The sequence below is a fragment of the Heteronotia binoei genome, chromosome 15 (genome assembly GCF_032191835.1).
Source record: "Heteronotia binoei isolate CCM8104 ecotype False Entrance Well chromosome 15, APGP_CSIRO_Hbin_v1, whole genome shotgun sequence".
Taxonomy (NCBI): domain Eukaryota; kingdom Metazoa; phylum Chordata; class Lepidosauria; order Squamata; family Gekkonidae; genus Heteronotia; species Heteronotia binoei.
Genome location: NC_083237.1, coordinates 38,679,692 through 38,692,203, shown reverse-complemented (window position 1 = coordinate 38,692,203; position 12,512 = coordinate 38,679,692). Strand labels below are relative to the sequence as shown.

The following is a 12,512-nucleotide window of genomic DNA, read 5'->3' as shown; positions in this document are numbered from 1 at the left end:
ATGGCTAGAAATGTTGGGCCCAAGTCAAGGAGACCGACGTTTGAATCAACACTCTGCCATAGAAGGCTGCTGGTTGATTTTGGGCCTGTCATATACTGTTAGGCAGATCTATCTCTCCAGGTTGTTGTGAAGATGAAATTGGATAATGATATAAGCTTCTTTGGGTCCTCACTAAGGAGAAGGGCAGCACAGACAGAAATAATGGATCATATTCCTTTGTTAATACTAATATGGAAATTGTACAAAATGTGTTTTTTTTGTGAAGAATGTGGAGTGGAAGGCTGTTTTTTTGTGAAGAATGTGGAGTGGAAGACTGTCTGTATCTTTCTTGTACTTATCACAGCTTTACAGCACAATCATAAACAGAATTACACACTTCAAAGCCCATTGAAGTCAAAGGATGTAGCTCTCCTTAGGGCTGCATGGTTAATTCATTTTCAATATATATCTTTTTTCCTATTCATACAGGCTACTCATTCTATGGAAGAAACTGGAGAGAATGAAACCAATCTCAATGAGTTTATCTTAGTGGGATTTTCACACCTGGCTGAGTTACAAATCTTGCTGTTTTTGCTGTTCCTGATGACATACCTGGTCACCATAATAGGGAACATGCTCATTATCCTGCTGATCAAATGCAATCCTTCCCTTCAAACACCTATGTACTTCTTCTTGGTGAACCTATCATTCTTGGAAATTTGCTACACTACCAGTGTGGTCCCACAGATGCTGATCCATTTATTAACAGAGCAAAAAACCATTTCCAAGAGTGGCTGTGCTGCCCAAATGTATGTATTCACTATCCTGGGACTGACAGAATGCTGCCTGCTAGCAGCCATGGCATATGACCGCTATGTAGCCATATGCCATCCACTGCGTTATACAGTCATCATGAACCACCAAGTCTGTTCTCAGTTAGCAGTAGCATCATGGGTCACTGGCATCTCAGTGGAAGTAGCTCAGACAGCATGGATCTTTAGCTTACCATTTTGTGGTTCTAACCTTATCCAACACTTTTTCTGTGATATCCCACCTCTGATGAAAATGGCATGCACTGACACTTCTAAAAATGAAAATGTACTTTTAGCAATATCGGTACTTTTCATCATGGGTCCATTCATGCTAATAATCCTTTCCTATATCCAAATTATTTATACTATCCTTAAGCTTCCTTCTGCAGCAGGAAGGAGGAAGGCTTTCTCCACTTGTTCCTCACACCTGATGGTGGTCACATTATTCTACGGGACAGCCATTTTCACATACTTGAGGCCCAAGTCCAGCCATACTATGGGAAGTGACAAAATGATTGCTTTGATGTACACTGTGGTTACTCCAGTTCTAAATCCCATAATATATACATTACGGAATAAGGAAGTCATGGCAGCTTTTAGAAAGACACTTATAAAGACGTTATTAGCATAGTTCTGGACAAATTGAACTTCTGAAAAAATTGAGAGAGTACCAGTCAAGGACTGAACACCACAACTATAATTGAGGTTTAGGAGTCCATGGCCATGCTATTAAAGCTCTTGCTTACAGCTGAGTTGTTGCAGAAAGACAGTTTGATTCTAAGGTGTTGAAAGAAAAATGTCAATGAACACAAGTGTAACTGGACTGGGGAAAATATTTAGTATCATTTGTTGATAAAACGCATATCCTCACTAAAGAGACTTTCACAAAAAGCAGTTGAGATGGTAAGGATATATGTGTGGTTCTAAATAGGGATAGACATAAGCACAAAAATTCTTGTTCAGCTCAGGATTTGAGGAGGTTCCTAAACCAAACCCTGAACCAAGCAAAAAAAAAAAAAAAAGCTCAAACCAGCCAGTTTGGATCCCCCTTTCTCCTCGCCACAGCAAACCACAGCTGGTCACCCAGAAAGGATTAAATGGCTGGCAGTCATTTAACTCATCCTTTGCTTCCCCCCACTTCAAAGCTGGGGACTGAAACAGAGAAGTTTAATTATTTGCAGCCATTTAAATCTAAGAACTGATGGGCGGATCTGCTATGCTGGCAGCCATTTAAACCTAACAGGTGAGCTGTAGACCTGTGCCCCTCACCTTTAAAAATGAGGTTGTGGTACTGGCTGTTTCAGTGCTTTCCATCATGGGACCATTAGTGTTGATAATCCTTTCTTATATCTCAATTGGCTATATTATCCTTAAGTTTCCCTCAGCAGAAGGGAGGAAGAAAGCCTCTACTTGTTCCTCACACCATGCTGGTCACATTATTCTATGGGACAGCCCTGTTCACATACTTGAGACTCAAATCTAGCAATACCTCAGGGAGTGACAAAATGATTGCTGTGATGTACACTGTGGTTACTCCCATTCTTAAGGCAGAGGTGTTAAACTGGTTTGTTAAGACAGATCTGACATAAATGAGACATTGCCAGGCCAGGCCATGTGTGTCATCAAATGCAATGCCAGGTATCAGAGATGTAAACTTTATTAAGGACACAGGTAAACCCAATTAATATTATTCTTTAACTTATAATACAAAAGTGCTCAAAACAATAACACTCTTGCCATATTTTACTTATTGAACAGTCTTTATATATATCCCATATTTTACTTATTGAACAGTCTATATATATATCCCCACACCTCTCTCCCTCCCCCCTCCCTCCAAGCACAGAATATGGGGCAGAGCCACAAAGGCCCACACAAGCCTGACCCACACAGTAAATGTGCTTACATTACATTTGAGATGAGGCTAATTTGCCACAGGGAAGCAACCACTCACAATATCTGTTTCAGCTTGATGATTTGATTTCCATTTATTAAGATCCAATGCAATTCCAACTGAATTTGATGAGCATAGTTTTTCAAATATTGAAACAAAATAGTATGCAAAAGCAAACCAAGTTGATTCAGTTTTATATCTCTTATAGAACAAAGCCACCTCTTTTACATTGTAAAATGGTTTAAAAAAGCAATTTGTGTCCTTTTAATAAAACCTGTTCCAAACTAATTAAAATAAAGCTTCACATCAAAAGAAAATGAATAGGGATGGTAAGAAATATATCAATGTAAAGTCATTTCTTCTGCAGGAAAGCATCACAGGGAAAGATGGGGGCACTGCTTGGAATAGACAGAAAGCACAATGGGGCCTACAAAAACAGCAATCTGCTCTGCACTACTCAGATATTGGTTTTAGTTCAATCAATCAATATATTTATTACGATCATAGATCAGAATAAAACAAAGAGGTATCAATCAAGAGAGATAATATAAAACTAGATAAAAATTCTATTTTGCCCTAAAATAAAACAAAACAACTTGTTGCTGTGATCTCTGGCATATTCTATAAGAAGCTGTGAAGAATTTTGCACAGTTAATAGTTGTTTGAGAGTTAGTCCCTTTCAGAAGACTTTCTGTGATTTTGTTATCTGAATGTCCGGGGTAAGATTGAAGTGAAGGGGCAATAAACTTCACACAGATCCATGCACATATTACAGTGTAATAGGATATGCTCAACTGATTCAATCTCATTAGATCCCCAGAAACATAGCCTTTGTTCTAAGGGAATCTTCTTGAATTTTCCATCAAGTATGTAGTTGGAGTGATGGATCTTTTCATGCATCATGATATAGTACATGCTAGCTTTGACTTATAAACAGATTCTCAAAAGTCTGGTGACACATGTCAGCTCTGCTGAAAGGCCTGTCCAGGAAGAGCCGACAGGGTTACCAGAATCAGCAGAGCTGAGAGCGGGCCCTCTCATTGCATAACTGATTTATGGCCACCAGCCAGCACTTCAGCTGATGAGGCAGAGACACCTCCCAGCTCATCACCTCATCTGGATTGTGTCAGAAAGAAGCTCTGACAAAACTTAGAGATTAGGCAAAGGGAGGCCAGAGCTAGGGCAAGAAGATCTCTGAGTCCTGAGTTTTAACAGAAGCTCGGCTGTGATACTGCTGACTAATTGGAAACTGTTACATAAAGCTTCCATTTCAGGCAATATGTACTGTGGATGTCAAGTCGACGGATTCAAGAATGAGTCAAAGTTGATACTAAGACTACATTTATTGATAACCAGTACTCATGGCACAAGCCTCTAGCTTGCTAAGAATGAAACCAATACATTGATACATGGGTTTCAAAAACATTCCTACTGGGGGGGGGGGTTTACAGGAGGGAACATTCACACATCACTCCTAGATACTTTCTCAGGCGATAGCTAGCCAGTGTCCTTGGATTGTTATGCAAGGCTTCCTCCCACCTCAGGCCCTGAGAAGGCGCTGACTAGTTCCTTCACAACAGTTACAAATCAAAATAAGAAAAGGGGGGGGGAGGGAAGCAACTAAGGCAGAACATTAGCAGCAGTGGATCCATTATGATTTTAACCAGGCCTATTGCTTAGGCCGGATCCCCCAGTATTAAGCCATTATTAGTCAATCCTGACATACTGCCCCCCTTAAGCGGACCCTCTCAGCCTTTGAGGGTGTTTAGATAGAAATTTCTTGATAAGGTCAGGGGCTGACACATCTTTTCCTGCTACCCACTCATTTTCACTAGGAGGGAAATGTTTCCATTTAATCAGGTAATACAGCTTCCCATGTTTAAGCTTTGACTCCAGGATTTCCTGGATCTCATGGTGACTCTGGCTCCCCATCTGGATAGGTTGAGGTGCTTCTGGCCGAGGATGCCAAGGGGAACAACCAGGGTCCTTCCGAAGAAGACTGCAATGAAAGACAGGGTGTACTTTACTAAATATCTTTGGCAACTCCAGCTCTACTGTAACTTTATTTATCACCCTTTTGATCTTGAAAGGGCCCAGGTATTTGTAGGCCAATTTTTTGGACGGTTGAGTGAGTGGGAGGTTCTTTGTGGACACAAACACCGAGTCTCCTACTTTGAAATCCCAGGCGGGTACATGGCTCTTGTCATATTGCTTTTTGTAAGCTTCCTTGGCTGCTTCCAGGTTCTCCTGTATTTTCTTCCAACTCTTAGTCAGGGTGCCCCACCACTGATCAAAAGGGCTCGGCTCTTTCTTCACTTCCCCCCCGGTAGTAAAGGGAAGGGCTTTCCCTCATACCGTTTGAAATGGTGAGGCTTTGGTGGAGCTGTGGACACTGTTATTATAACAGTATTCTGCAAAGGGCAACAGGTCTACCCAATTGGATTGTTGATGGTTTATATAGCATCTTAAATACTGCTCTAAAAGCCCGTTCACACACTCAGTCTGTCCGTCTGTCTGGGGGTGGTAAGCGGAACTCAACCCCTGCTCCATACCCATCAGTTTGCAGAACTCCCGCCAGAAGTTGGCAATGAACTGCGGCCCGTGGTCACTAATCACCTTGTCTGGGATTGAGTGTAGCTTGGCAATGTGGTTGAAGAATAAATATGCCAACTTCTTTGCGGTGGGGAGTTGGGCACAGGGAATAAAATGGGCTTGTTTGGAAAAAGTATCTACTACCACAAATATCACTGTTTTGCCATGAGATGGTGGTAGCTCTACAATGAAGTCCATGGAGACTATCGACCAGGGTCTAGAGGTGGTCTCCAGCGGTTTGAGTAGCCCAGGGGGCTTCCCTCCCCTTCTTTTAGCCATTATGCAAATAGGGCATGTAGACACAAACTCAGATATATCCTTTTTCATGGAGGGCCACCAAAACTGCCTGCTGACCAGATGCAAGGTCTTGATGCACCCAAAATGCCCAACCAGTTTGTTGGAGTGACAGAACTGTAGCACTTCTAATCTCATGGTCTTAGGAACGTATAGCTTTTCTCCCTTGTACCATAGCCCATCCCCTCGTTTCTGGATTTCCCCTGGCCGCCTCCTTTTCATCCCCCTCCTTTTCGATTTCTGTTGCCATTCTTTCTGTTCCCCAACCCTGTAGTTGGCGTTTCTTTTGTGACCATGTAGTTACAACGGCAGCCACTTGGGTGCGCAGAACTAAAAAGTCCACTATTTCCTCCCTTTCACTGTTGTGCTGGGGCAAGTGAGACAAAGCGTCTGCTAGAAAGTTCTTGGTGCCTGGGATGTGCTTTAGCACAAAATCGAATTTAGAGAAGAAACCGGTCCACCTGATTTGTTGTTCACTCAATTTCCTCTTCCCTGTGAGGGCCTCAAGGTTTTTGTGGTCGGTCCATATTTCGAATGGCACTTTCGCCCCCTCTAACCAGGACCACCATGTTTTTATGGCAAAAATTACTGCAAACGCCTCCTTGTCCCACACTGACCAATTTCTTTGCTCCGCTGTGAATTTTTTTTAAGATGTAAGCATATGGCCTCAATTTCCCTTCCTTATCCTTCTGCATGAGAATGGCCCTGACGGCTACATCAGAGGTGTCACATTGCATAACGAAGGGTTTGAGCTCATTGGGGTGTCTCAGGACCGGCTCACTTGTGAACAGCCGCTTCAATTTATCAAACGCTGACTGGCAGTTTGATGTCCAATTTAACTGGGCTCCCAGTTGCTTGGCTTCCGGGCCCTTCCCCTTTGTCTTTAACAACTCAGTTAAGGGGAGCATGATTTGTGTGAACCCCGGTATGAACGTCCTATAGAAATTTGCGAACTCGAGGAACGATTGGAGTTGTCTACGTGTCCTCGGGGGAGCCCAATCTAACATGGCTTGCACTTTTGCCGGGTCCATTGCCAGTCCCCTAGCGGACACTCGAAAACCCAAGTAATCCAGCTCCCTTTTGTGAAATTTGCATTTGGACTGCTTAGTTCTTATGTTCTTCTTTAATTTATGACTCAACAGGGTGCTTAGCACCTCCCGCACCAATTTACATGAGACCGTTCGTCTTGCGAGTAAATAATGATGCCATCCAGGTACACCACCACCACCTTAAACAAAAACTTTCTTAATACATTGTTTATAAAACTCATGAACACCCCGGGGCCCCCTGCAGTCCAAACAGCATCACCAGGTATTCAAACTGCCCCAGTGGTGTGTTGAACGCCGTTTTCCACTCATCCCACTCGTTAATGCACACCCGGAAATATGCATCTCTCAAGTCCAACTTTGTGAAAATTTTCCCCTCCAACACAGTACTCAGTAAGTCTTTAATGAGGGGGATAGGGTACATGTTGGAGGTTGAAATCGCGTTTGTCCCGCAAAAATCTGTGTAAAGTCTAAGCGAGCCATCCTTCTTTTTCCGGAACAGAACCGGGGCTGTGTGGAGGGCCATGGCCGGCCTAATAAACCCCCATTTTAAGTTCTTGTCCAGAAATTTGCGCAGCTCTGCCTTCTCCGCCCAACCCATCGGGTACAGTTTGGCTTCGGTGAGCGATTCCCCTGGTGTTAACTCAATAGCACAGTCCGTGTCCCTGTGGGGTGGCAGCTCGTTGGCACCCTGCTCGCTGAACACCCCCATCAAGTCCTGGTATGCCCGGGGGATTTCCGGGACTTCTTCGAGTGTCAGGCACACCCTCTCGGTGGAGAGCGGAGGGTGAGACCCCCACTCTAAGTTCCATAGGTGATTTTTGCACCGCGGGTCTATGAACCTTATGATTTGCCTCCCCCACCGAATGTCCGGTTCGTGCCTGGCCAGCCACCCCATCCCCAACACTAGTGGGTAAGAGCAAGAAGGGGCAATTACAAAAGACTCCTGCTCCCAATGCTCCTCGATCCCCATTGCCAGAAATTGAGTCTCTGAAGCACAGGGCTCCCCCCGCGTTACTGACCCATCCATCTGTTCGAGCTGTATGGGGCAGGGGAGGGGGGTGGTAGTCAGGCCTAAGGCCTCTACTATTTTGGGTATTATTAATTCCCGGTTGCACCCTGAGTTAATTAAAGCCCTCACTTGCATGAATCTCTTGAGTTTGGGGTTCAACAGTCTCACTGGTACAAAGTATAGTGATCCAGTCACTCTCACCCTCACTGGTGCCGGCTCCTCTGCGACCTGCTGGTGGGCACCCTTCAGAGCAGGTCATTCTCATTTCCCGACAGCTCCTCCATCCAGACCAGCTCACTCAGGTCGTCACTCAGGAACGGTTCCTCTTCCGCCTCCTTGATAGCCGCCACGTTGCCTTTCGCCGCTTCCTTAGGGTGGCCGGAAGGCTTCTTCGGGACGGGAGTGCTCTGCTTCGGGGCACTTGGTGGTGCTCACGGCGGGTTCGGGCAGCTGCTCGCTAGGTGCCCTGGGTCTCCACACTGAAAGCACTTGCATGTCCCGGCTGGCTTACCCCCACAGAACCCCCTGCTGGTTTCTTCACCTCTGCTTTCGTGTCCCGTCCCCCTTTTCTGCTCTGTTGCTGGTGTTGCATGGCAACACGTTTCATATTGGTCTCAACCTCACCCGCTAACTGGATCCAACCTACCAACGTGGTAGGTCGGGCTTGGGTGAGGGCCCGATCCAATATGCCCACATTCAGCCCCCGCGTGAAGTGCTCGATCTTCACCAGTTCACTCCACCCTCGCACCTTGGCTGCATTGGCTCAGAAGTCCACAGCATACTTCCGGATTGACTTCTGCCCCTGTTGCATGTTGTGTAGAGCCGCCAACGCCCAGGTCTCCTGGAGGGGGTCTTCGTACAGGGCCAACAGAGCCTGTAGGAACATTGCTACATATTCCAGTTCCAGGCTCATGGCTTCGTACAGGCTCATGTACCACCTTTTGGCCACCCCCTTCAGCTTTGACCCCAGGTAATCCACTCGGCTGAACTCATCTGGGAAGGTATTCCCCCCAATAATGCATATAGCTGTTCGCCTGGATTGTAAAGAATTCCACCTCATCTGGGTCCCCGTCGAAGGTAGCATGGAGCTCCCTTCCTCTCCCTCCGTCGCGAGGGGCAGGAGAGGGGGCCGCCTGCCGGGGTGCAGCGGGCAGCGCTGGGGCCACGGCTGGTGCTGCTGGAATGGGAATCGCTGGTGCTGGTGGCTGCCAGATGGGGGGGGGGGGTTGAGTAATCCTCCTGGGCCCAGGCAGCCCTAGAGAGTGAGAGATCTCTCTGGTGATCTCTCCCGCCATGCGGTTGGTCATGGCCTGCATCTCCGTCTTCAGGCCCTTGACCACGCTCTCCACTTCTTTGCGGACCATGGCTCAAAACTCCCTAGCTGTTCCATCCTCCTCGTCTTTAGGAGCTGCCACACCCAGTTCTCTCTCGTCTGGCTCCGGGCACTCCTCATATATCAAAACCACCACGATAGTGTCGATCTCCTCTGGCTCCATGCGTCCCGGATTGGGCCCTTCCGCGTTCGCCAGTTGCATCCTTTGCATGTGCCGAGTCACGATGGCTTCACGTCTGGCCGGGGCCTCATCCATGGTACTGGTGGAGGTCCGGGGCTGCCACTGCCTCAGGGTGATGAGTAGCTGCTGGAATTGTGGGAGAGATGCTGCTACTCTCCGGGCATCCAGGACGTGCCAGGGAATGGATGGCCCTTCTTCGGTGTCAGGAAGCTCACCGCCTTCTGGTATCTTTTCAGCCATTTAGCTACAAAGTGGCCAGGGTGGTTAAGCTTCAAAGTTGATTCTTAGCAAAATGTCAAGTCGACAGATTCAAGAATGAGTCAAAGTTGATACTAAGACTACATTTATTGATAACCGGTACTCATGGCGCAAGCGTCTAGCTTGCTAAGAATGAAACCAATACATTGATACATGGGTTTTAAGATACACTTCAAAAACATTCCTACGGGGGGGGGGGGTTACAGGAGGGAACATTCACACATTACTCCTAGATACTTTCTCAGGTGATAGCTAGCCAATGTCTTTGGATTGTTATGCAAGGCTTCCTCTCACCTCAGGCCCTGAGAAGGCGCCGACTAGTTCCTTCACACCAGTTACAAATTAAAATAAGAAAAGGGGGGAAGGGAAGCAACTAAGGTAAAACATTAGCAGCAGTGGATCCATTATGATTTTAACCAGGCCTATTGCTTAGGCCGGATCCCCCAGTCTTAAGCCATTATTAGTCGATCTTGACAGTGGAAGCCACAATATTCAGTGATTTGCAACCACCCCAGCCCCGTTATCCTTGACTCTGTTCCTGCTGTTTCCACAGTTACCTGACTTCCGGCTTGAACGACCTTGCTTTCAGACTATGATTCTGATTGAGGCTTTTGGTTCCTGCAATACTCCCCTGGATCTGATGTGGACTACACTCAGACTACTCTCTTGCCGGCACCACAGTGTGTGACACATGCCAAACTAGGGGTGGGGTGGGGGAAATCAGACACAAACTCAACTTTTATACTCAAGATAACCTAAAGTTCTAGAAACAGGGTGACTCAGCAATATAAACACTGTAATTATTATTGCACAGATGACACAGCAAACCTTATCTTGAGATTTAGTATTTGTCCTAAAGAATTCATCACCTCTTTTTTTTCCAGAGATACCTTGAAGCAAAACACTTTTTGAAGCAAAAAGACAAAACAATGATTTTTAAAAATAATAAATGAAGCTAAAAAGATTTTCCAGTTGACTGAGACAGCTGTTATGAGATAATGCCAACAATAGCTCTCCAGTTGTTTTTTGCCTACAACTCCCATCAGCCCCAGCCAGCATGACTGATGGCTGGGGCTGATGGAAGTTGTAGGCAAAAACATCTGGAGAGCTACCGCTGGCCACCACTGAGATAATGGATCAAAATGACTCATTTTACCTATTCCCACATTACAGTCTTCACATCCTGCTTCAGAGATGGCCGCCTACTGGTTGAGTCAGATTGAGATATTGCCTCCTCACTGGAAATGGAGGCAGGGAAGGGAGGTCTAGGCAGTGCAGGTTGTACCACCTGTAGAACAACTAGATTTTCTATGGCTTCTTCAATTGTGGTAACGTTTTCTTGGAGAAGATCTATATTCTGGAGGGGGTTAGGGGCAGCAGCAGGCAGGCAAGTACAAGGAAGGAAGGGGAGGGGGAATGAGGAGATTTCTAGAACAGCCACCTGACTCCAGCTTGATGAGAATCAATAAATGGCCCTTTGAACACATGAATCTACTTTTTGAGTCACAGCTTTCAGTCCAACAAGGTCAGTATCACACTGCAGTTTCAAATAGTGCAGCCCCACCCACCATTTCAAAGTTTCCCCTAGAAGGGAAGGAGATTTAAAGTTTACTGAATGTCCTTTTTTATTTTCCTTAAGCTCAGATTTGTATTAAAATGTAAGCATTGGTTAGATATTAAAAAGACCAAATGTTTGCTATGTTTGTTTTGGATATTGGTATTTTAATTAAAATAAGAACCTGGAGAATCTCAATTAATATCAGTTGAAATAAGATTGTCTATTCTAAATATGTTTTCCAGTCCATCTTCTTTTTCTAGATGAAATTGGGATGCTGTTATGTACCAGGAAAGAGGTTTAATGTTGATGGATTTAGATTTGAAAAACCTGTATTGCCAAATATGTTCCCATTGCATAGGTGACATGATTTTACAATCCTTTTGCCACTTAGTTTGGTATGATAAATTGGGAGTTGTCATCTGATGCTAATAGTGTGGAATACATTTTAGAGATTAAGCCTTTGCCAATGTTTTGTTGCACTTTTCGGTAAGCGTTCAAAAGGTATAAGGACTCTTTTAAAGTCAGCTCTGAGATTCATGTTTTCCAGGTGATGTTTTAATTGGAGGTATTCAAACCATGGAATAATTATATCTGAGTTCTTTTCTAACTGTGCCTTTTCTAATATTGTGTCACCATGAAAGATCTAACAATTAGGATTTGTGAAGGGATATCCATTGGTTAAAAGTCTTGGGATCTCTCCCTGGACTGAACCAAGTTTGGCACAAAAAAAGAGGTGAAGGGTGTAATTTCAAATTTGTTTTCTTTCTATTTCAAATTTTAAACGTAGTTAGTAAAAAAATTATTTTGTTTTATTTGATGTGGTCTTTCATGGTGGGATTTCCATAGTAAATCATACGTGTCATACGCCCAAATAGGATGTTTCAATAAATGTTTCAGATGAATATAATAAGCTATGTAGATAGATCCAGGTGGGCAGCTGTGTTGGTCTGAAGCAGTAGAACAAAGCAGAGTCAAGTAGCACCTTTAAGATCAACATAGTGTATTCAGAATGTAAGCTTTCATGTGGTCTAAGTGTGCTTAGAGGACATGAAAGCTTACATTCTGAATAAAACTGTGTTGATCTTAAAGGTGCTACTTGACTTTGCTTTATAGTAAACTGTAAAAAAACCTGTAAAATACAATTCTTCCAGCCAGATAATTAGTTACTTGACTCTATGCTCAGCTCTAAGCTGAAGCCATAATTTTCCTCCTCCAAAGGAGCTGCCAGTCAGATTAAAAAATAAAAAGGTGATACCAGGCTGTTTTAAAATACTGTGTCTGGACCAAAAAGGGTAGAAGTCCCAAAAAATCAGGTAGAAATATTCAGCCCTATTCAGATCTGTTCAGAGAGCTTCAGAGTCAGTAAAATCTTCTCTCTCGGCAACTAGGTAGACAGTTTACTGAGTGCTCCAAGCCAAGTGAAGGAGAGAGGAGAAAAGATAAAAGGGGACTTAAGACGCCCAATATCACAGTACATAAAATTAGCTTTTTTTTATGCTTGATAAGAGCTTGTTAAAACTTTAAAAACTCAGGTTCGGCATGTTTGTCGGGCG

General features: G+C 44.6%; 1 protein-coding gene across 2 annotated transcripts; it reads left to right on the top strand.

Annotated features, from left to right (window-relative positions):
• Nucleotides 1-1,422, top strand: LOC132584402 (olfactory receptor 10C1-like). 2 transcript variants are annotated; one of them, XM_060256274.1, is made up of 2 exons: nt 1-12; nt 499-1,422. In XM_060256274.1, exons 1-2 carry the CDS (start codon nt 1-3, stop codon nt 1,420-1,422), a joined length of 936 nt encoding a protein of 311 aa, XP_060112257.1. The 2 variants fall into 2 exon arrangements, with proteins under 2 accessions (XP_060112257.1, XP_060112256.1); XM_060256273.1 differs by lacking the exon at nt 1-12 and having other exon boundaries at nt 481-1,422.
• Nucleotides 1,423-12,512: the final 11,090 nt, after the last annotated feature.

Excerpts from the sequence above, each read along its gene's own strand:
- LOC132584402 (XM_060256273.1), top strand. The coding sequence starts at position 481 with ATGGAAGAAACTGGAGAGAATGAAACCAATCTCAATGAGTTTATCTTA.